The sequence below is a fragment of the Talpa occidentalis genome, unplaced genomic scaffold (genome assembly GCF_014898055.3).
Source record: "Talpa occidentalis isolate TD23 unplaced genomic scaffold, MPIMG_talOcc4v2.1 talOcc4.15, whole genome shotgun sequence".
In the NCBI taxonomy this organism is placed as follows: Eukaryota; Metazoa; Chordata; class Mammalia; order Eulipotyphla; family Talpidae; genus Talpa; species Talpa occidentalis.
In genome coordinates, this window is record NW_023601543.1 from 14107458 (window position 1) to 14129186 (window position 21729).

The following is a 21729-nucleotide window of genomic DNA, read 5'->3' on the forward strand; positions in this document are numbered from 1 at the left end:
CTGATATATAAAGCAGGCACACTACAGACCTAGAAATAACTTGGTGAAAAGGATGTAACTTTGGTGTTTGCCCTCCTTAGGATCAACTTGAGGAGTACATTGTCATTCATTCATTTCTTGATTCATTCATCCATTCTTTCAATAATGGGATTGGAGGACAATAGGACATTCAGTTTGGTAACCATCTCTCAAAAATTCGAAAGTGTAGTTCTGGAGCTTTCTTCTGTGGCCCACCCCACACTGTCTCTGCACAACAGCACAAACAGCACTGTGCAGTGGAGGTCAGCTCCAATACACTTTTTCTGCTAAGTTGTAAGTGGACAAGAGACCAATGGAAAACCACTGCTATAGTTCTGCAATTTAATAGTGAATACTCTCTTTATTCAGAAGAATACATTTTTAATAGAATTTCATGCACCAGTAAATCAGTACAGTGAGGAGTTACAGGGGCAGGGAATCTTGCTTCAGGAAACATCTCACCCTGGTAGAGCTTTCAACTCTCAGAATCGCCTTGACCCAGCTCAGGTGATTAGCGGCCAAGGAACAGTAGATGGGGCTAACTCCCAGGGTAACCAGTCGGGGTTGCAGGTTTCTGAGGGTAAAGAGAGAGGAAAGCTCTTGTAAAGGAGGAGATTATTATATTGGGACTGGCAGTTCCACCGAGGTACCCTGAGAGATTGATGAGGGAGAGTTGGTGTTGGTGCTTGGTTCTCCTTCTTGGTTACAATCTTCAAGGGCTATGGTCTGGTCTCTTCCATCTGTCTCTGAGCCCCTGTGTAAAGAAAAAGACATAGCTAAGGGCAGGTGCAGAACCGTGAACCTGAAAACAGGTTGCACTGAATGTTCAGGATGCTAGAGGAACATCTAGAGGATGGATTTTCCAGCAACCCTGGGCTCACAGAGAGAGGGTGACATGAAACACTTTACCTGGTGCGCAGGCGGGGCCACTTCTTCCACTCTATGGCCAGCACCACACCCAAGGCTACGACAACTACCACGATCAGGCTACTTCGGACAATGTTACCCACAGTGCACTCCTGAGCAGCAGGTCCTGTGGTGAAAAAGAGCCGCTGACAGTGCCTCCAAGGTGGGCACATAGACATTCCCCTCAGCCTCCTGTTGCCCCCTCATCTGGCCTCCTCCAGGGTTCACTTGGGGATCATGTCTTGAGGCCATAGAGAGGGTGCTCTGTGGCAGTGCTTAGGCTGAGGCAGAAGCAGCCTTCCCTTTTGCGAGGTGGGAGACTTTGACAGCATCCTATTGGCTATCTCTGAGTGAGTCTGAGGCCCCTCCCACCCCCATCGTTAGGAGAAAGATGACCAAACTTGCGGTCTCACTCCAAGGGGTTCCCCCCTCCATATCTGGGCTGTCCCCGTGGGGACTGTCCCTGGGATCCCAAGTGAGTCATTCCAGGACCATAGAGGGATTGTCCTCTCACCTGCTGCCCCCACCAACTCCAGAGGCTCACTGGGCTCCGACCAGATATCAGGGTAGGCCTGCAGGCGGTAGCTGCAGCTGTAGTTTCCAATGCCCTTTCCCTCTACGTTGTTGATGACAAAATCTCCGTCCTCTGAGAACTGCTGAGGTGCTGCTTCTCCTTCATGCTCCAGGACAAACTCAACTCCCGGCAGGGGTCCTCGGCACTGCAGGGTGATGTCCTTCCCCAGTTTGAACACGGTGTTGGGCCAGGCCGACAGGGAGGGTTTAGGGGGCTTATCTGGAACCAACCAGGAGGTAGAGTTAGAAGTGACCCTGAACACCACTTTTTCTCCCATTGATGACTAGAGACTGAAAAAGTATAAAATGTAGACTCTGAGTCCTCCGGGGCCTTACCAGTCACCCAGATCTCCAGGGAGTCACTGTGATTGGAAGCTGCAAAGGGAGCAGAATCCAAGTAGTAAACACAGCTATAGATGCCAGAGTCTTCGCCTCTCAGCGCGGGCATCCAGAAGTCAGCCCTGTACCCTCCTGGCCGCTGTTGCTCTAAGGGTTCCTGAGTACCCTCCTTCAACAGGACAAATGTTGAGTCTGGCAGTTCCCCTTGACACTGAAGAGTCATGTTTTCTCCAGGGGCCACCATGGGACCAGGCTGGGCTAATAGGCTGGGTTTGGGGAGCAAACCTGAAAGAAATTAACTCCTAGTCAGAGAGAGGGGACCGCTTTCCAGTGTATTACCCGGAGTCTCTGTTCAGCGAAGGAGAAAGACCGCTGCTTGCCTTTACTGGAGCTCTTCGGAAACCGGCTCCCATGCACCAGTCTAGTCCCTCCTTTCTGCACTGCCACGCCCACCAGAGCACCTTCCCCTCACCTGTGACTATGAGTTCCAGAGTGTTGCTACGCTGTATCTTGATAGGGCTGGTCCAGTCAGGGTGGTAGCAACAGCTGTAACGCCCGATGCTAGCACCAGATATATTGGTGATGGAGAAGGAGCCGTCATTACTAGTGGATCCCCAGAGCTGCAGTGAAGTGGCTTCTTTTTCCTTGTGCAGAATGTACCCTACTCCGTGGACTGGCCCTTGGCACCACAGAGTAACATTCTGCCCCATTGGGACCACGGAACTGGGTTCAGCAAACAACCACGGCTTGGGGAATGTGTCTAGGAAGAGACCACAGATGTAAAGTGCAAGTAGGGAGACATCACTCACCGAGCGAGGCCTTTGTCTTTCTTTGTGTCCAGTCGTTCCTGAGAGGGAATCTCCGCCCAAACCCCTACTCCAGGACAGTCTACCCCACTCCTCTGTCTTGTCTGTCCTCACCTGTCACCCAGATCATAATGGGCATGCTCAGATGTGATCCCCGATTTGACATGGTTGTCTCATAGTAGACACAGCTGTAGTTCCCAGAATCCTCTACTCCAGCAGCGTGCAGCAGGAAGTCAGCTGAGCTTCCCGGGGCGCTCTGGAACTGTAAGGGAACCTTGATTCCCTCCTGCAAGAGGGCGAACCTCATGCCCTGGAAAGGCCCTTGACAGCGCAGGGTCACGTTCTTCCCAGGAAGCACCACAGGACCGGGCTGTGCCAGGAGAGTGGGTTTGGGGTAGAATTCTGAAATTGAAGAGACCACAACATGAAAGAAGCCTGTCCCCCACGCCCTGTACTTTGCTTTTTTAAATGTTATTGTCAGAAACATACATGTTTATGTCGACAAATTTTAAATGCAGAATAAACCCAATGAAGAAATTACAATTTTGCCATTCAAAAATAATCACGTTTTTGTATCTCTTTCCCAATTGTTATTTGTATACATACTCATGACCTTACAGCTGTAACTAGTTACATAATTGGACTCCTGCCACATGCACAATTGTGCGTATTTTTCACTTAACTTTATTTGTGAACGTTTTCCGGTGATATTAAGCAGCCTTTGGAAACTATCATTTGTAATGGCTACACAGTCTATAGCTGCCCTTTCCAGGTCTTGTCTCTGAGGGCCATCCAACCCACCAATCTCTGCCAGCTGAGCTAAAGAAAAAGTGGACACTGAACCTAAAACTCAAGGCCAAGCCACAAAAGGATTTCAGAAACAGGCGAGGTGAGCATGGCTGTGGGGATCGGACACCCCATCACCCTCACTTTTCTTCCCAGAAATGAATTCCCTGCCCGCGCCCTGCCCTTTGTCTCTGCTCCATGTAATAATGATAATATCAGCAGCTGCCTCCCGGGGCCTGTTGCCGACGTGCCTGCTGGGCACTAGCCTAAGCACATTCCCCTCGTTGCTTAGAAAGGAACACTTCTTCCCTCCAGCTGACACCCCTCCGCCCTCTGTCCCGGGGTCTGTAACCTCTACCTGGCTTCTCCCCCTCCTGACCTGTGACCACGAGCTCCACAGGGTCGCTGGGCTCGGACCAGATGGCAAAATCGTAGTAGCGACAGCTGTAATTCCCTCCATCTCCAATGCCAGCCGAAATGATCAGAAAGTGGGCCGCGCTGGCGCCGGGGCTTGCCCAGGACCTGTCACTGGACGCGACTTCGCTTCCATCCTTGTAAAGAATAAAGCTCATGTGCTGGTGGGGAGTGGAGCAATTGAAAGTCACTCGAGCGCCAGGAGTGACCACAGGGCTGGCCCATGTCTTGAAGAAGGGCTTGGGGTACATTTCTAAGAGGCAGAAAACCAAGCACAAGACAAATCCAAACTAAGAGGGGGAAAAAAGCAGAGGCGAGAGCCAACTTTGGTTCTAGGAGCTACTTTGCTTTCCATACGATTTCATTCAGAAGCAGGCGAATTTAGAAACTCAAAGGCGAATCTTTAAATCCACTTAACAGGTGAACTTTTCACACAGGGACCCCCGCCCCCACCCCTCACCTCCTCCAGGGAACCCTCAGGGTGGCCAGGTTGGCAGCGGAGGCTGGCTAAAGAGCACTGTGGCCCGTTTGGACTGGAAGGGGAAAAGGTACCTGTTCCGCCTCCCTCGAGTATTTGTTCTATAACTAAATGAGATAATTGATATGAAAATAATTAGAAAAATTAAATCACCCTCCACAAAGCCCAGCTATTAATAACGATTATGGCTATTAATATCGTGCAGCCAGAGGCCCTGGCACTCCCAGTGCCACGCCTGCCTGGCTCTAAGATTGGACACAAGCTCCTAGGACCAGCAGCAAAGTTTGCTGAGAGGAGAGGAGTGTCTGACCCCGAGTGCTGCCTGCCAGGCCTCCCTCTCACATGCTTTTCAGCTCTACCTTTTATGAGCAGCTGCAGGGGCTCGCTGGGCGCAGACCACTGGAAGGGGCTCGTTTCCGTGTGAGTGCGGCAGCTGTAATTGCCTTCGTCTTTATCCTCCATTCTTTGGATCGTAAAGAAGGCTTCTCTCCCGACAGCACCAAGTTGCTGGACGGGTTCCCGCACCCCCTCCTTATACAGAGCAAACCCCAAGCCTGCCAGCCATCCTTTGCACCGGATCTGCAGCTCCCGACCCCGAATTGGGGGAGAAGCAGAAATGACAGGTTTGGGGAGGATGTCTGGAAAACACGATAGGGTGGAAAAGGAGTGTGAAGTTTGGAGGTGCCCAGATGGGTCCCTTGCAGTAGCTTTGTCAGCAAAAAAAAAAAAAACAACTCCATTCTGGACTGGCCTTTGGCTTTCCTCGCCAGTATCCTCTCGCTCGCTCCCCTCCCCTCCCCCACCCGCACCCCCTCTCTCCCACAGGCAGTAGGAACCCCGGGGGCTCCAGGCCTTTGTGCATTCTCGCAAGCCCAGGAAGAGTGGCGGAGTCCCAGGGGGCCCCGGAGATCACTCCTCCGGGAGGACCCTCTGCCTTTTCTTACCTGTCCCCACCAGTTCAAGTGCCTCGCTGGGTTCCGACACAGCCATCTCCTCCCATGAATGGCAGTGGTAACTCCCGGTGTGGCTCTGGGTCAGGGCGCCAAGCGGGAAGGCAGCCCGAACCTGCTCTGAGGCCGGCCGAGTGGCGATCCACCCCGTCCCGTCCTTCAGTAACACAAACTCCTTAGTTGAGCCAGACGGGCTTCTGCACCAGAGGGTTAAGTTCTTCCACGGGGCCAGAGGGAAGTTGGTCTCTGCCCACAGCTCAGGCTTAGGGGTTGGCATGATTATTTCTAGAAACAGCAGAGTTAATGAAACCATCCTTCTTCCTCCTTCCCCCTCCCCCTTCCCTTGTCCTTGAACCCCCTACCCAGAGCGCATGGCCCACCTCCCCTTTCAACTCAAATCCAAACTATTTCTTTTCTTCCGCAGGTGCTGGGGAGAGAGGAAGCGGGTGTCTCAGCTAAGCTTCAGAAAAGTGCAAAAGCTGGGGTTGGGGGGGGCGGTTGGATTTTACAGCCAGAAAAGCAGAGTTGGAGGCTGAATTTTGCTAGCAGTTCCAGCAAGTGCCCCTTCCTGGCTGTCCTTCCCTCCCAACCAGTCACTCCCTGGCCACTGACACTGACACTCTGTAGTTATTTCGGATCTCCAGGGAGGAATGTCCCAGTCTGGAGCAGGAAAAACTCACCAGTCTCTTCTGTCAATACCCCACTGCACAGTCCTGCAAAAGAAATTGCTGCCAGGGCTGTGTCTCCTCTCCCCGGGCTCCTGCCCAGGCCCCTTCCCCACCCCCTTGCACTCACCACAGCAGAGCAGGGCTGTGACTATGAAGAGCATGGTGACCCCTTGAGCTGTGCCCAGCAACCAGGCTTCTCTAGCGAGACCAGAAAAGAGAAGAGAGGAGTTGCTGGGATTAGGGGGAGGGCGGAGAGAAGGGGGCGGCAATTTATGTCATTGGCTTACTCACCACCCAATGGGGACTGGATATGGCCAGGATAATGGGATATAATCTTTTCTGACATCGATGACTTTTCTTTTTGAGGGCCTCACCACCTACAGACCTCTTGCTCTCTCATGACCTGCGTGCCCTGCCCCTCCCCTCCCCAGTCTATATCATATGTCAGCTCCCCATGGCCCCTGATTAGGCTGTTGCTGGAATTGAGACGTCAGATACGAAAATGCTTTTGTACCTCCAGCTCTCAGAACCCCTGGAGTTCAGTGTGATCGGCAGCTCTGGGTGGTAGATGTGGGGGTGGAGGGAGAAATCTTGACTGTTTCTCTGTCATCAAGTTTAAGTTTGGAAGCAGTTTTTATTATGGCAGTATTGGTCCTCAGACCTACCCGCCTCACCTGCCTTTGTTATGGGAGGGTTGCCTTGGCAGCAGAGGTGCATTACCAGAGGGTTGTCAGTGCTGAGCTGCGCTTGTCAGAGAGTGGGCTCTCCCTATTGCCACCCAGATTATTACTACAAATGTGCAGCAGCTTTGGATTTTGCATCCCGAGGAATTAGATGATGTTAAGCCAAAATCCATTTCCACTCTATACTTAGAAAACACTGACCCTCCTTCCTGGTCCAGAGAAGGTGCGTTCCAAGCTGCATTCTCTGAACTCTGGTTTCTGAGCTCCTTCTCTGATGCAGTGGTTCTGGACTACGGTGGGCCACTTGAAACTATATTTTCCCCCTAATTTCTGGCTTGGAGATGACCCCAGTGTGGGTGGGACTAGGAATAGATTCTGCAGACAAATGGAACTTGACTCCCATGGCAATTTTTTGAAAATTCAAAGGGTGGTGTTTTTTGTGGAAGGCTTAGGTAGCTCCCTTCTGTTACCCAAGTGCTCTGCCCCTCAGGTCCTGGTGCAAAACACAAACACACATACACACACACACACACACACACACACAATCATAGTCCTCGTCCATTGTGTATTGAATATGCCCACACACACAAAGGCTTATGATCACAGTGGGGGTGGGTACAGCCAGGAACAGAGGGCAGGAGAAGCAAACAAGGTATTCAGACCCTAAGGCCCCCACCAGGGCAGAAGCTGCCATTTTCTCCCTCATTTTCAAATAGAATCACCTGAGCATGGCCATGGAGGGAAAGGGAAAATGGGCCAGTGGCTAGAAAAAGATGGAAGGAAATGGTGGGAGGCCCTGTTAGGCTTGCCACTGCATTTTGTGAGTCAGAAGAAGGAGTCTGCTTCCCTGGTCCCATCCATGGCTTCATCACATGCCCATCCAGGTCAAGAGTATATCCTCAGACTGCTGTGCGCAGGCGCTTGGAAGCCAAAGTGGCAGAGAAACTGGCTCTTTGGCAATGAGGATAGACCATGGGGCTCCCTAGTCTCTGAGAGTTGGGGTACAGGGTGAAAAACTGGGATGGGAGTTGGATAATAACCCAGAAGACAGGGTAGCGTGTCTTCGTACAAGAAGAAACATTCAGACCAAATTCATGTGGGTGATATCAATCATCTCTGAGGGGCAGCGTGATTTGTGGGGCGATTTAGCCACCTTCCTGGGGGTATCAGTGAATGAAGTTCTGACTATTTCTTCACCCTCAGAGAATAGAGTTTCTCCAGCTTGGGTGCTGATCTCTCTGTGTGGTGAAAAAGAAATGGGTGGGATGAGAAGTCTTGTCTGCTAAGCCCGGAGGGTGGGGGATGCAAAGGGTGTGTCCCTGTGACTTGTCTCAAATGGAGTATTACCCACCCCTGAATTTCTGGACAGCCCCAACTCAGCTAGATTGAGGAACAGAAAAGTTACCTGATTCTGAGTCTCCGACACTTCCACCTTATCCACAATACCACCGAGAGCAGGGCAACAAGCTGGATGATTAAGGACAACCTGATGGCTTCATTCAGAACGTAATTCCAGGTGAGCAACCCTGTGGCCAGAGAAGACCAGAAGAAGCAGGGGCAAAGGAACACATTCATGGGGGTTGGGGTGGGGAGGGAGTGGCTGGTTACTAAGAGTGAAGGAAGATGAGGCAGAAGCAGCCTTTTCCACAGAGAATGAGCGTCTTGGAAGTATGCTGCTCACTGCCTTTCAGTGAGTGTGAGGCGCCTATACCTGAAGGGTCCCCAAGCCCAAGGGGCCTGGCTTTTAAGCCCTGACTCCCCACTCCATATCTTTCTGGCCACTGCTTAGGAATCCCAGGGACATCGAAGCTAAAGCCATGCAGGAGTGTCCTTAAGAAGAGTTTTCCTCTCACCTGCTGGTCGCAACAGCTTCAGAGGCTCACAGTGGTGTGACCAGATGTCAGGGTGTGACTGTACGCGACAGCTGCAGCTGTAGGTCCCTGTGCTTTTCCCTTCAACTTTACTGATGACGAAGTCTCCTTTCACTGAGAACTTCTGGAATGTTGTTCTTTCTCCCCATTGCAGAGGAAATTCAAGTATTGGAAGAGGCACTCGGCACGGAAGCAGGATGGCCTTTCCTAGCTTGAACATTTTGCTAGGCCAGGTACATCTAGAGGGCTTGGGGGGCTTATCTACAACTAATGCAGAGAGCAGAGTTAGTAGTGACCTTGAACTGAGTACCTCTTTTCCCCCCCACAAATGTTTCTCAGCTCCTTATTTGGGCTTCTCTCCCTTTCCAGTTCACTATAGCAGTGGCTTCAGAATTGACTGCATTAGAACCCCTTGTCACATTCTTTGGTGCCCTAACAGCCTTCAATCTGGAAGACCTCATACTTCTAAGTTTCCCCTGATCTTAAGGAAAATAAATTTTCAGGAGTCACAATAGGTCTGAGCCATGCTGGGCAGCAAAGCTTTAGTAATAATCCTGGGAGAGAAGGTACCTAATGTCTTTCTAGAAAATTCTCCACTGCTCTCCTAGCATGGACTTTCCTTGACTCATTACTTCAAGAGGGAACAGGACCACTAGCTCCTTCTTAGAACACTGTAATAATAAAAACAGACAACTACAGTTGTTAGCACTTGCCTAAAACCACAAACTCCACAGTCTTGTGTGATGTCATCCTGATGGAGGTCTTCCAGGAGAGGAGACAGCGGCAACTACAGATACCAGCATCCCTGCAGGTCACATTGCTGAAGAAGAATGACTCCTTATCATCGATGTCTTCTTTTTTATGGAGTGCAGTTCCCACATCATCCATTGGCCCTCCACACCACACGCTCATGTTCTGACCCATTTGGACCACAGGACTGGGCTGAGCAAGTAGCCAGGTCTCCTGGAAAGTGTCTAGGACAAGACCCAAAATACAAAGAGCTAGTAGTCTGACTTCCCCCTCCCACTCCTTAGCATTTGTTCCTCCTCTTCTTCCAGGCGACCCTTGGGAAACACCATCTTAAACCCAGCGGTACAAATTCTGTTCCCTTCCCCACTTGCAATATTAGATTGTCCAGGGGACCCAGAGCGAGTTGTATATCCTTATTCCCTAATATGCACCCCATGGCATCCCCCTCTCTTACCAGTTACCCAAATTTTCAGGATATCACTAAGCAGTGAAGCCCCGTATGACCCATCACAGTAAAAACAGGGGTAATGTCCAGCATTGTGGAATTTCAAAACCCAGAAGAAGAAATATACTTCATTTTTTATTGGCCTCTTGAGGTAAAGGGACTTCTCCAGGTCTTCAAATCTTATTAAAATAAAGTTCATTCCATAGATTGGCCCTTGGCACCTGAGATTCAGGCTTTCTCCGGGTGCCATGATGGGCCCAGGGTAAACTGTTAGAGTTGGTTTAGGATAGAGTCCTAAAAAGGGAAGAGATCTCAAATTAGAGGTAGGATGATTCTTCCCTATTATCTTCTGGTTTTATTTTCCTGTTTTCTTTCCACAGGAAGTGGTTGCTGAAGTTTATCCTCTGTTCCCTCTCCCTTCTTGAATCTCTGCTGCCTAGAGAAGGGAGCCAAGGGTAAGTTCTTATGTCCCTGCCCTCTTACTAGACTCTCTCAGCTTCACTGAGCTCTAACGGTGTGTATGGGTATGTATCAGTGAAATAGCTGTCTGTAATTCCTCAAAATGCCAAATATAGTTCTTCCAACCACCCAAGAAACCAAACTTCTGAAAATAACTCTGATTCCATCCTTGTACAACATGTATTTCTGCAGCATTAAGGAGGGCTTTTGAACATATCAGCCTACATAAGAACTTACTTCCCTCAATAGATTGGAAAAAGTCAATAAGGAGGGTTTGGGCAGTAAGCCTGCACCCCGGGGAAATCTCTGATAATGGGGCCACACGCTCGTTTCCATGTGTTGTTCCCCCAAGGAGACCGTACCACAAAGTAAATGTTGTTTCCCCCAAGGAGATTGTACCACAGAGTAAAGGGCAAACCTCACTCCCATATCACTCCTTTCTGTCTACCCCAAACCCAGATAGACCCAACTATTCATTATCAGAAGTACTAGCTCCATCATATGCTCACTGAGCATATAGGATGTCTGGGAAATCATTTAAATATGGAGATATACAAGTAAAAACATGGTTCCTCTTGATCAAAAGTTCATGGTCCAGTGGCAGATACCAGTGAAAGTGTGGAAGCATGTTTGTGCGTGTGTATGCTGGAAGGACATTCGTACAACAAACATCCATACACACAGTTCAACAGACAGTCCTTTGTTCTTTGATTCTCAATAAAAAGCTATACTAATAAAATTAATATCTACCATTTATTGAGAACGTATATGCCAGGCACTGTACATATATTTTAGCAAATCCTCACAACAACCCTGTGAGGTAGGCATTATCATTATATCAATTTTGCAAATCAGAAAACTGAGGCACAGAAAGGCATCATACAGTAGGTTGGATAGATAGAGTTATCCCATGTTAGACTGGGGGAAACCAAGCACAGAGAGGTGAAGTGACTTGCTCAAGATCACACAGGAAGGCAGTGTCAGAGGGGGAAGTGGAAACCAGGATTACTGCTTCTAAGACCAGAGTATTTTGTGTAGCACCACAGCTTTCCCAAGCCTATTTAGCTTGATGTAGGAACTAAAGCATATGTTGCCAAATGTATCTAGAAGCATCCAGACCATGGGGTGAGGGAGCTGGGGCAGAGGTGTGTGTCTGGCACATGGACGTTTTAGAGAGCCTTCTGATGTGTCTAAAGCTTGGTGCTGCCTTACCGGATCTATAGATGCAGAACTAAAAATAATATAGAAAGACATTTCTAAAATATGAACTCTTGCTTTCTTTGTCATTTGTTTTATCACCACCACTAACAATTTGTTCTATCTTCCACACTTAAAATAATAATCACCGAAAGAATAAAATACACGTAAAAATTTTAAAACCAGTGTTAAGAGCAGTGGCAGTGCCTGGCACATATGAGGTGCTCAATAAATATAGGCTGAGTGAATTGAACGCATGCATGATATTCAACAAGTAGAGAACAACAAAAGTGATGAACTGAAGCTGCTGGACATCGGGCAGGGCTCACTCACTACGTGATGGGCTCCCACACATCTGCCATAAGCATCGAGATGCTAATTTGCATCTCAGTGAAATGTCAAATGACTGGAACTCATGGGTCATGCAGGGCCTAGGAAATGGCTGGCGGAAGTAAAGCCAGAAACCCTGGCTCATCCCACCATGATCCCGGGGACTGTGATCATCAGGCCCCAGCAGCCATAGCCACACCCACCCGCCACAATCAGCTTCAGGGGGTTGCTAGGCTCTGACCACAGGGTAGGGAGCATCTGGATATGAGTGCGGCACATGTAAACTCCCTCGCTCTCAGGTGTCATGTTGGCAATGGAGAATATGGCCACTGTCCCGGTTGGTACTTGGTAATCCACGGGCTCTGCATATCCCTCTTTGAACAGCATGAATACCAAATCCTGCAGCCAACCATGGCAGAGGATATTAACATTACACCCAGGAAGAGGGGAGCTCTCATCCTGGATCCAGAAGATGGGCTTGGGCAGCTGGCCTGGAAGGAGATAATGAATTGGGATTCAGGTACAGCAAGGATAACGTTGCTCGGGAAGCAGCAGTGGAGAGCTGCGTCATCCTTATTTGCCACCTTTCACACCCCATCTCTGGTGTGAAAGCCCCTGTGTTGCCCTCTTGATCTCTCCTAGAGCCTGTGTCCTCACTGCACATTGCCCATAGAAAGTAAGCTCTCTTAGTTGCAAATGCTGGGTGCTCCCATGTATTCATGCATGCATTTGAGGTAAACAAATGGCTGCTCTTGGAAGGCAAGTTTTAACCCTAAGAAGCTAAAGCTTATTCTTGAATAGCTACCTCTGTCTTCTTACCTGGTGCCTCCAACTCTAGAACTTTACTGGCCTCTGACCAGCCCGTCTCCCTCCAGTAGCGGCATCTGTAGAGACCGGCATTGGACTTAGTCAGGGCACCTATGGGGAACGAAACTTGGAAGGTCTTGTAGGAAGGACGGATCCAGGTCATCTGTGTCTTATCCTTCAGCAGCAGGAACTTGCTTGACATCCCAGAGGGACTTTTGCACCAAAGCGTGATGTTCTGCCAAGGGGCCTGGGGGAAGTTGCTTTCTATCCACAGCTCCGGCTGAGCCTGCATTCCTGTCGTGGCCCAAAATCACAAAGATGTGAGCCGTCCACCCCCCTCCTTCCCATCTTGTGCCCCCACTCCTGTCCCTTAAAATTCAACTGGATTCACCCTTTTTGTCTTCCTTTGGGAACAGGAGATTCTGCGTGTGGTGTGGGGGGGGGGGCGTGCACGCGGAGGGGAGGGGAGAGCCCCAGGATATCTGTTCAAGTCATCCCCGTGCTTTGGGGTATAATGTGCAAATATGGTTTCCTTTCCATCTGAGAAAAAGCTCTTTACTATTCTGTGGGAAACCACATCATGAAGTGAGGGGTCTGATCCCAGGGAAAGATCTTTGGAGTGTCAGTGCCCTGCCTCCAGGGCCATGGGGACAGACCAATATCGCGGAGCCCTTAGAAAGAAAGATACCTGAGGCGGTAGGACTCACCTACTGATGTCTCCCCCAGACTCAGCTCTGCAAAGAGAGATCATGGTGAGGAAGGCCTCCTCGTTGTCTCCACCCACCCTCAAGTCTCAGAACTCTCTTCTCCCCGCACCGGGACCTACTCATAGGGTACTTATGACAGGGTCCCTCGTCCCCCACCCATTGCTTATACTCACGAATGCAAAAAAGCAAGAGGGCGAATGAACGCAGCATGGCGGCCCCCTCCCCTGGCTTGTCCAGGGTCACGGGGCCTCTGGTGTCCACTGTGTGCTTTGAGTCTTGCAGGGCTTTGTCCCTCAGCAGGTGGTGAAATCTAAAAGCAGAAGTGTTTTCACTCAGGGGGCCTGTTCTTCTCCTTAAAGATTAGTTTAGATCCTTAAACTGCACTTGACAATTCCATGTTCACAGGTGTACAGGGAATTACAAGTTCACCCCCTACTTCCTCTCCTCTCCCCATCCCTCACACCCCGCTCTCACCACCCAAGGTCTTTGCTGGGATCTAAGATGTCACATTTGTTGTGACCTGTGTTTGACCCTGGGATCTTGGGATTGTAGAGGGTGACCTAATCCAGGCCAGCAGGAAGCCCAGGGCTTGAGGGAGGTGGGGTTCACATAGGGCTGAGATGATCAGATCCTTTGCTCAGATATGCACTTCTTCTGCAACCTTCAACAGCCTAGCAAAGGAGGTGTTCCTACCATGCCCATTCTGCTGATTAAGAAACTGAGCCTTAGGGAGGATGCATGATTAGCCCAAAGTCAGATAATAGTAAATATCAGCTAAAGTTCACAGCCACATTGAACTCCAAGGTTTATGCTCTAAAACCAACATGTGAACTTCCAGAAGCAGCCTTTGCCCCTCCTTCACGCTCCCTCACCCTTCCCTCTTGTCCCACCCAGGCCTCCTCCTCTGTGAAATGTTTCAGATCCAATATTACTCTCATTACTATCCCTCAACCCCCTCCCCAAAGCTCAAAAGCCCCATCTCAAAAAGGTGTGGGAAAAACCAAGCGACTTGAGTTAATTGATACAAGGAGTAAATGATTTATTGGTTGCCCATAATTGGTCAGTACTTTTGCTTGCTACCCCTAAGGAAAAAAAGACTTGTTTGAACTTCAGGGCACATGACAAAAGAATTTTGAGTTCCTATGAGGTCTTCTCATTTCCCCCCAAATCAGTATTGCCCACAAGCCCTGCATGTACCTAAGTAGACCCTTTCTGCTTTCTTCCCTGTCTTTCCCCCTTCCCAATGCCCAGGGCAGCTGTGTGCCAAGGCAGGGTATATTTCCACCACACAAACTCATTCGAACTCTTATCCATCAACTCTGAGGTTCTGGCTGACTCCAGCTATTCAATCCCGTCTCCATGGAGCGGGGTAGAGGTGGCTCCTGTAACACAAAGACCCCCACCCTCAGTATTTTTGAGGTGACATACAGAAATGTCTAAGGAGTGACCCCCTGCATAGCTTTGAGGGGTCCAGGAATTTTGCTTCCCCAAACTGATCTTAAGCCGACAGCCTCTAACTTGCTCTAGTTAGTTAGGGGTGCAGAAGCAGGGAAAGGTGAAGATTCAGATTCCTGGACTCTAGGAAGCAGATGGTCAGTCAGAGAGCGAAGGATGCACAGTCCCCTTCTGCATCTCTCACTCTGCACTGAAGGGTGCTCACATTATCTTCTCTGAACTTTTCTTATCTGCAAAGTTGGAGAAGAATCTCTACCTAGCATTGTCGTGTGGGATCAGAGATAATAAATGTGCAGTGCCACGCACGTACTGAATATTTCCACAAAAGGTGGCTCTTCTTCTTCTTCTCAAAGGGGGCATCGAACTGGTGTAGGACCCTACGGGTCTCTTCCCGTCTCAGCGCTCCAGCCCTTGCGCCACTCCTCTCCCCGCCAGGCCCAGGCCCATGCTCAGGTGCTGCCCTGTTACTTTCTCCCCCTGAGGCTCTGGGTAGGATTTATGGGGAAAATCATGTTCTACGCCAAGAAAAGGGTTTCACCTGGGGATTCTGCCCAGGAAATGCCATCTGAAATTCTAGTCTTGCTATTTGGACCCCTAAATCAGGATCTTTGGCTCCTGAGGGCTTGAGTGGCACCAGGGAAACTGGGCTTCTCGGCGGAGCTGACCCCTCCCCAATCACTAAGGCAACTATCCACTTATACACATCGCAAAGCAGGAATCTTGTGTCCAGGGAACCTGGGGAAAAGCCACAGGCTACAGGTTAATTGGCCACGCCCATTTTGGCCTTTCACCCTCCCCCCCAACTTGCACCGTCTTGTCTTTTCACCCCCCCCCCCCTTTTACTCCACCTCAAGCACTTTCCCCACCCTTAGGCAGCGCCGCAGTGCTTTCGGGGTGTCTAGAGAAACGCCTAATGGCTCGCTCCCAGCATTGCTTTGAGGGCTCCAGGAATCAAAGGGGTTGGGTTCGGCGGGTGCCGGGTACTAGCTCCGCTGAGGGTTTGGAGGTAAGAGTGAGGAGGAGCACAGACATCTCCAGTGCCCAGAGATTGTCAGCGAGGCGAGGCTGGGAACCGGGGAGGGACGGCGGACACGGGGAGGGATGAGGGTTGGGGGGCCAGAGGGAGAGCAGTTGATTTAAGGCAATTAATAACAGCCAGGAGACTATTCCGGGGTTTTGTTTAGGATCTGGCGGCCGGTATTTAATCTTCGGCCACTGGACTATGCGCTCATTTGCAGGTACTTACGGTAGTTGAAGGCCCGCTCCGCTGTTGGAGATTCTCCAGTGAGCTCCCCCAGATGCAGCAAACTGCCCGGCATGAGAAGAGCTGTCTAAGGACAGCCTCTCAGGCTCGGAGCCCCGCCTCCCTTTCTCCCCGCAAGCTCGCGGGCCCGCCCCAACCCCTTCCCCTCCCAGCGCTCGGCTCGCGGAGCCCACCTACACCAACTCCGCCCGACACCTGCAGTCCTCTGGCGACCGGGATTTCTACGCCCCTCCCAGCTCCCCGCCTCTCTCCCGACTCCCTGCAGAGGTTGCTGGAGCCAAATTCAGGCCCCTGCCCCCTCGCCTGTAGCTCAGAGTTTCATTGGGTCACTGTATTCTGGAGGGGAGAGGGCCAGCTCTTAAGACTGCCAAGCTGGAGCTCCCTCCTCTCCAGCTCCCCAGTGCCTTTAAAGGGATCTCAGATATTCCTCTGCCCACTTAAGGTCCCAAACATGAATAATTGTCGCCACCACGGTTTAAATGCTCACTGCATGCCCCTCACCCCTGGGCATGTTCTATTTCTAACCTTCATAGCAATCCTACAATCTGTGCTACTTCCCTCAATTTTACAGATGAGGAAACTGAAGCTCAGAGAGGGTTAAGTCACTTGGACACTCTTCAAAGTCTCTTTTGGGATAAAAGCCCAAGATGTAGATTCACACAAATTTGGATTTCAGTCCAGGTTCCACTATTCAATAGCTGAGTGACCCCAAGTCAGTGAGTTAAACTCTCTGAGTCACAGTTTCCCTGTCTGTAAAATAAGCAACACTACTTATTTCACAGGGCTCTGGTGGAAAGTGCAAGTAACACAGTTACAAGTACTGTAGGTACTGTACAGGTACTGCAGAAATGTCAATGTTGGTACATAGTAGGTGTTTAATAAATGGATAAATGGTAGCTGCTGCCGCCACCACTACAATTACTACTGCTGCTACTACCACTAACCTGTAGATCATTCTTCCCCAACTGCCACAGAATAACCTGATATCAATGATCTCTATAAACTTCTGCAAGCTTAGTTGACCATGAAAGTGTTTCGGAAATAATGTATGGAGGAAGACAGCAACCAAAGCTCCTCTGTAGATGATGGGATTAAAATATAGCATCCATTCACCGATCAATTGGTTGCTGCAAGAAACAAATATCTTATGTGAGTTTTTACCTTCATAAAATGTCACAAATTTATCAAAAGAAAAAGTATTGTGATTTGAGAACAAGATATTTTAAAATAAAGCAACAGCTCTTTTAATAGGCAAATGTATTTTTTATGATTTATTTATTTATGCATACAAGAGCTGGGGTACAGGCCAGAGGTGTGGGGGGTGAGAGGAGTCACCAGAGACAGAGTGGGAAACAGAACAGGCAGACTGACTGAAATACACTGCTGAGGGGAGCAGCGGGGCGAGTCAGGAGAGGTCTGTTGCGCCGTGTGGGTTGCTCCCTGACAGGCCATGGATCAAACTCTTGCTGCAGAGGCTGCGGACAGCTTCATAGGTTACATCTTAACCCTTGTGCCACCAGGAAGGCCCTAGGCAAATTTAACAGCAAAACATCACGCACCAAGTGCTATCAAGCATTGCTTCCTGACAACTTCTGTTCCTACACATTATGAGCTATAGATTTTCACATAAGGAATAAAATAGCCACATAAATGCAAATATGTACATTTGGGGGACAAGTTATTTAACCTTTCCAGGCCTTAGCTTTCTCATTTGTTAAATGGGGGTGATCGCTGTACATGTGATACCACAGAATTTGGGTGGGATTGAATGAAAAGACCCTGCAAACCACTGCATGCTCCCTGGGGCACAGCAAACATCCATTAAGTCAACAGATATTTGTTGAGTGCTCTCATCCATCATGCTGAGGATTGCAAGAGAATGGCAGTTTCTCCTCTTAAGGAGTTTGTAGTCTAAGCATAAAGGGTGATAGAGAAGGAGAAGGAGATAGCCAGAGTCAAGAGGGCTTCATGAGTCAGAAAATTGTGCCAGAAAAAACCAGCATCGCAAAGAGCAAGCGGTTTACTGTGACAGCATGCCTAAACTGGGGTTGTGGAAGCAGGGACAGGAAGGAGAGCAAAGTTTCCCAAAAACATTTAGGAGGTAAAAGGGGTCAAACACTATGAGCGGTTTGTTTGGAACCCCCTGGTGATAGTTGTTACCTGGAGGGTGGAAATATCCATGCCAATTTTTAAAACACTTTTACACAGATCACTATAATAGTACCTGGCAGTTAAGTGTTTTATAAATAAGAACTCATTGTGTCCCTATAATGACATTTTGTGATAGGTGTCATTATCACTCCCATCTTACAGATAAAGAAACTGAAACACGGTCATTAAGCAAGTTGCTTGAGGGCGACAGAACTAGCCAGTGGCAGAGCTAAGATTCACTTCCAGGCAATCTTTATATAAAGTCCTATGTTATCAACCACTCGCCAGTCTCTGCTGTTAGATAGTTGGAAAGATAAAGTTGAAAAATACCAAAAAATTATCAATTGCAAAAACAGATGTGAAACTACTTGGTAAAATAGAAAAGAACTTGTCAAATGAATTGTTAATAATATAGGGGAAAAAAGACAATGATCACATCCCCTGGCTCTCTGCAAGTTTTTGGGCTAAGGCTTTTGTTCTTGGACCAGCAGCCTGAATCTTGAGCTCAAAGCCCTGCTGGCTGGTGATAGAAGTCTGAAAAAGGTTCTGGGACTGTTTGGAGAAGACACCACTCCCTCTGGCCTTTTGTTGTGGAATATTGTGGAATATTGGAAGGCACTTCTTATTCAGGCTTCACAGAAGTCACTCAAACTAGGGCTGTCAACTGAGATACTAGAAACCCATTTCTAGGTTACCTGGGGAGGACTTGAAATTATAATGTGACCGTAGAAGGAGAAACCTTCTCTGGCTAGCCTCCTTAGAGAAATCTTGGGTGGTCCAAAATTATGACAACAGGGTCTGGGGCTGGTTTAACTGAGATGGAGTTTGTGACATTGACTATGCAGGCCTTTGCCCATCAGGAGACAGGCAAACCTGTGGCTCTGTGATTCTGAGTCTTTTACACACACACACACACACACACACACACACACACACACACACACACACACACACACACACACACACCAAGAAACCCAGGCTTTTCTCCCACTTTGTTACTCTGGAGCTGTTTGGTAGCCAACAATTCATCGTTGGCATTGTTTTGAGAATGGCCAGTATTGTTTCTGATGCCCTGCTCTCTCTGAATCTCTGTCTCTTGAACTGGTGGACCGACAGGGTGGCACGGATGTGGGAGCACCTGCTTTCACTGTCCTGAGAGGTGATGTTACTGGAAAATATTCTTGAGCCACACCCCCTCTCACTTTTACATCTTGGGTATGGGAGCGGCAGACAGCTCCTTTCTGTAAAACTTGTATTATTCCCTCACGGGTTATGCAACAATGGTTAAGTACAAGACTTTATTGAGTACTTACTATACACGACGAGGTAGGGTGTATGATGGAGTATAGAGGCGGGATTAAAGCCATTTGTAAGACAGGACTTCTCAGCTCCAAATACTCTAAGCCTGCCTAGAGAGGAAAAAAGGCTACTATTTTTACCAAAGTTGTGCGGGTCCCTGAGGAGCACTAGAAAACCTTCAAGAAGTGGCTTTCAAAGGAGACAAGATACCGCAGGCCAGGTATGTGCACAGGGCGGGCTGGGGAACCTTTCTCCATAACTATGCAGTGTACGATCAGATTTTGTTTTTATTAACTCTTGTTAATTAACGTCTTGTAGTATCCCAGGAAGAGAAACACAGGCAAAGTTGGTGCGCTGGAGCTGGCTAGTTCTGACTCAGGAGAGCTAATATGCACCTCTTATCTCAACCAGGCATTCAGTAACAGCACTTGGTGACTTGAAATTGGCCATGGTCAGAGAATTTACTCCAGTGAACAGCAGTACAAATCAGCCTTTTCTTCCTGGAGAGCTGTTTGTTCAACATTTACTAGCAAACTACTTCCTTCCTGTTTGATGTCTCAGGACAGTATTCTCATTGTTAAACAGGAACTTTCCCAGGTGACCAGGAATCCTGATCATTTTCTTACACCCTCAAGAGTGGCGAGCACCGTGGTCTGCTCCTGCTCTTGTGCTTTGCTGCGCTGGTGAGCCACCTAAGGTCTATCAGATCTCTAGAGTATTTGGTGCATCCAAAGGCTGCTAACTAATATGGCTTAGCACCCTGACTACCTCCCCCCCCCCAATTCTTAGCTCTCATCCTCTTTTGCACTGTGGAGTGTATGTGGAGTAGACAAGTAAGGAACTTAGGTGGGACGAGGCAAGTGCTGTTCTGGGACAGTGAGGAGGCCCCACCAGACAGGACAGATTCCAATGGCAAGTCCTGGTGTGGGGTTGGACTTAGGAGGTGGGAAGTCCTTGCTTTTGGAGGTGGAAAGGGATGTTGGGGCCCGCCCACAGAGTTCGGGTTTGTCAAGCAGTTCAACTAGTAAGGGCCCTGTTTGGGGCACAAAGTCACTTCCAGAAACTAAACTGTGGGTATTTTCAAGACTGTGAAGGAAGATCCCAATAATAAATCAAATGCAAGTGGTGAAACAGAGCAGATTCTTAATTAATGTCATTGTGAGCCACAGGGCCTAGTGAGCTGTAAGGCTTGGAGGTCTGCCTGAGCAGGCTTCTGGATGCCTGTCACAAAACAAATGCTCAGTGCCATAACCTGGGTGAATTTACTGAAGGTTAATGGATGAAGAAAGAAAAAGAAGTTTTGTTGCATGTCAGTCTAGCAGGGCCACAAGGTTCTGTTTGACCCACATACCATGCATGGGCTCACCGTCCCCAAATAACAGTGCTCCTACCACCAGGAGATGCCTTTTGTTTATTAGAAACAATGAGAAGTTATGTGTGTGCCTATCATCAGGGAGGGGTTCAGGAATAGACGTAAAATGAAGGAGGGCACGGAGGGCAGGCTCCCCAGTGTTCCAGGACCTTTTTTTCCTGTGTTGGATAAAGTTGACAGTCCCAGGAGGAAAGAGGGTTTGGCCCCTCTGCCTGGGTTGGGCAGGCACACTGGCTCCTAGAAGCAGTTGAAGTCTGACCCAGGCAGGATACTTTAACGTGCCAGTGCCACCTTTATTCTGCTTCAATCTGACTTACTTGGCTCCAGTGTGTCCAAGTTGCAGGCATGTTTACGGGTGACAGGCTGCGTGGGCAGGGAATGCCACTCAGGAACTTTGAATTACTTGTCCAAAGGAAAATATAGAAGTCAATAATTGGATTCTTTTAGTCCCATTTATTATATGATTAACTAATTATATAATTAAAGTTAAATGGAGATGTGCAAACTGCAAGAGCAACACAAATTAGCAATTTAAAAACACATCACTGCAACATCACCCACTGCTGACAATCTGTTTCTAAAAAAGTCAGTTTATAGGCAACCATTTCAATGTACATGCATCTCTGTGTTCCACTTGTTTTGTGCCCAAGGATATGGTCAAATTTTCAAAAAGATCCAAGTACCTTTGACAGACAAAGTCTGTTAATCTGATATACTTTATTGCTTTCATGTTAACAATAATTTTTTTTTATTTTATTGGTCATAGTCTAGTGTCTCCCTAGCCCACACATCCTTAATTTTTATCTTCTACATTCACATCCTCCCTCCCAGGTACCCCTCCCTCTTTCCTTCCCATTTTTTTTTTCTTTTCTTCCTTTACCACGCAGTAGGTATACAGGCATACATACACACTTAATAGCAACTCACCAACATTACATGTTCCATCAATTTTCACTAGTCACCCTGGCAAAAATACAAATAATCACAAAACTAAGATCTAC

General features: G+C 48.7%; 1 protein-coding gene across 1 annotated transcript; it reads right to left on the reverse strand.

Annotated features, from left to right (window-relative positions):
* Positions 1-357: 357 nt before the first annotated feature.
* Positions 358-21075, reverse strand: IGSF1 (immunoglobulin superfamily member 1). The gene is made up of 21 exons (XM_054695956.1): positions 21046-21075; positions 15889-16079; positions 13361-13497; positions 13188-13214; positions 12493-12774; positions 11877-12164; positions 9697-9981; positions 9206-9466; positions 8475-8759; positions 8027-8147; positions 6066-6136; positions 5951-5983; positions 5265-5555; positions 4680-4958; positions 3808-4095; positions 2757-3044; positions 2309-2596; positions 1834-2121; positions 1439-1717; positions 928-1051; positions 358-772 (listed from the first exon to the last, which is right to left on the reverse strand). The coding sequence occupies exons 1-21, from the start codon at positions 21073-21075 to the stop codon at positions 637-639; spliced, it is 4272 nt and encodes a 1423-aa protein (XP_054551931.1). The 3' UTR covers positions 358-636.
* Between the last annotated feature and the right edge of the window lie 654 nt (positions 21076-21729).

Excerpts from the sequence above, each read along its gene's own strand:
- IGSF1 (XM_054695956.1), bottom strand. The coding sequence starts at position 21,075 with ATGCCTGCAACTTGGACACACTGGAGCCAA. Across the intron at positions 13,498-15,888 it reads GGAGCGGGCCTTCAACTACC|ATTTCACCACCTGCTGAGGG; the intron begins GTAAGTACCTGC and ends TTCTGCTTTTAG. Across the intron at positions 13,215-13,360 it reads CCTCTTGCTTTTTTGCATTC|AGCTGAGTCTGGGGGAGACA; the intron begins GTGAGTATAAGC and ends CTCTCTTTGCAG.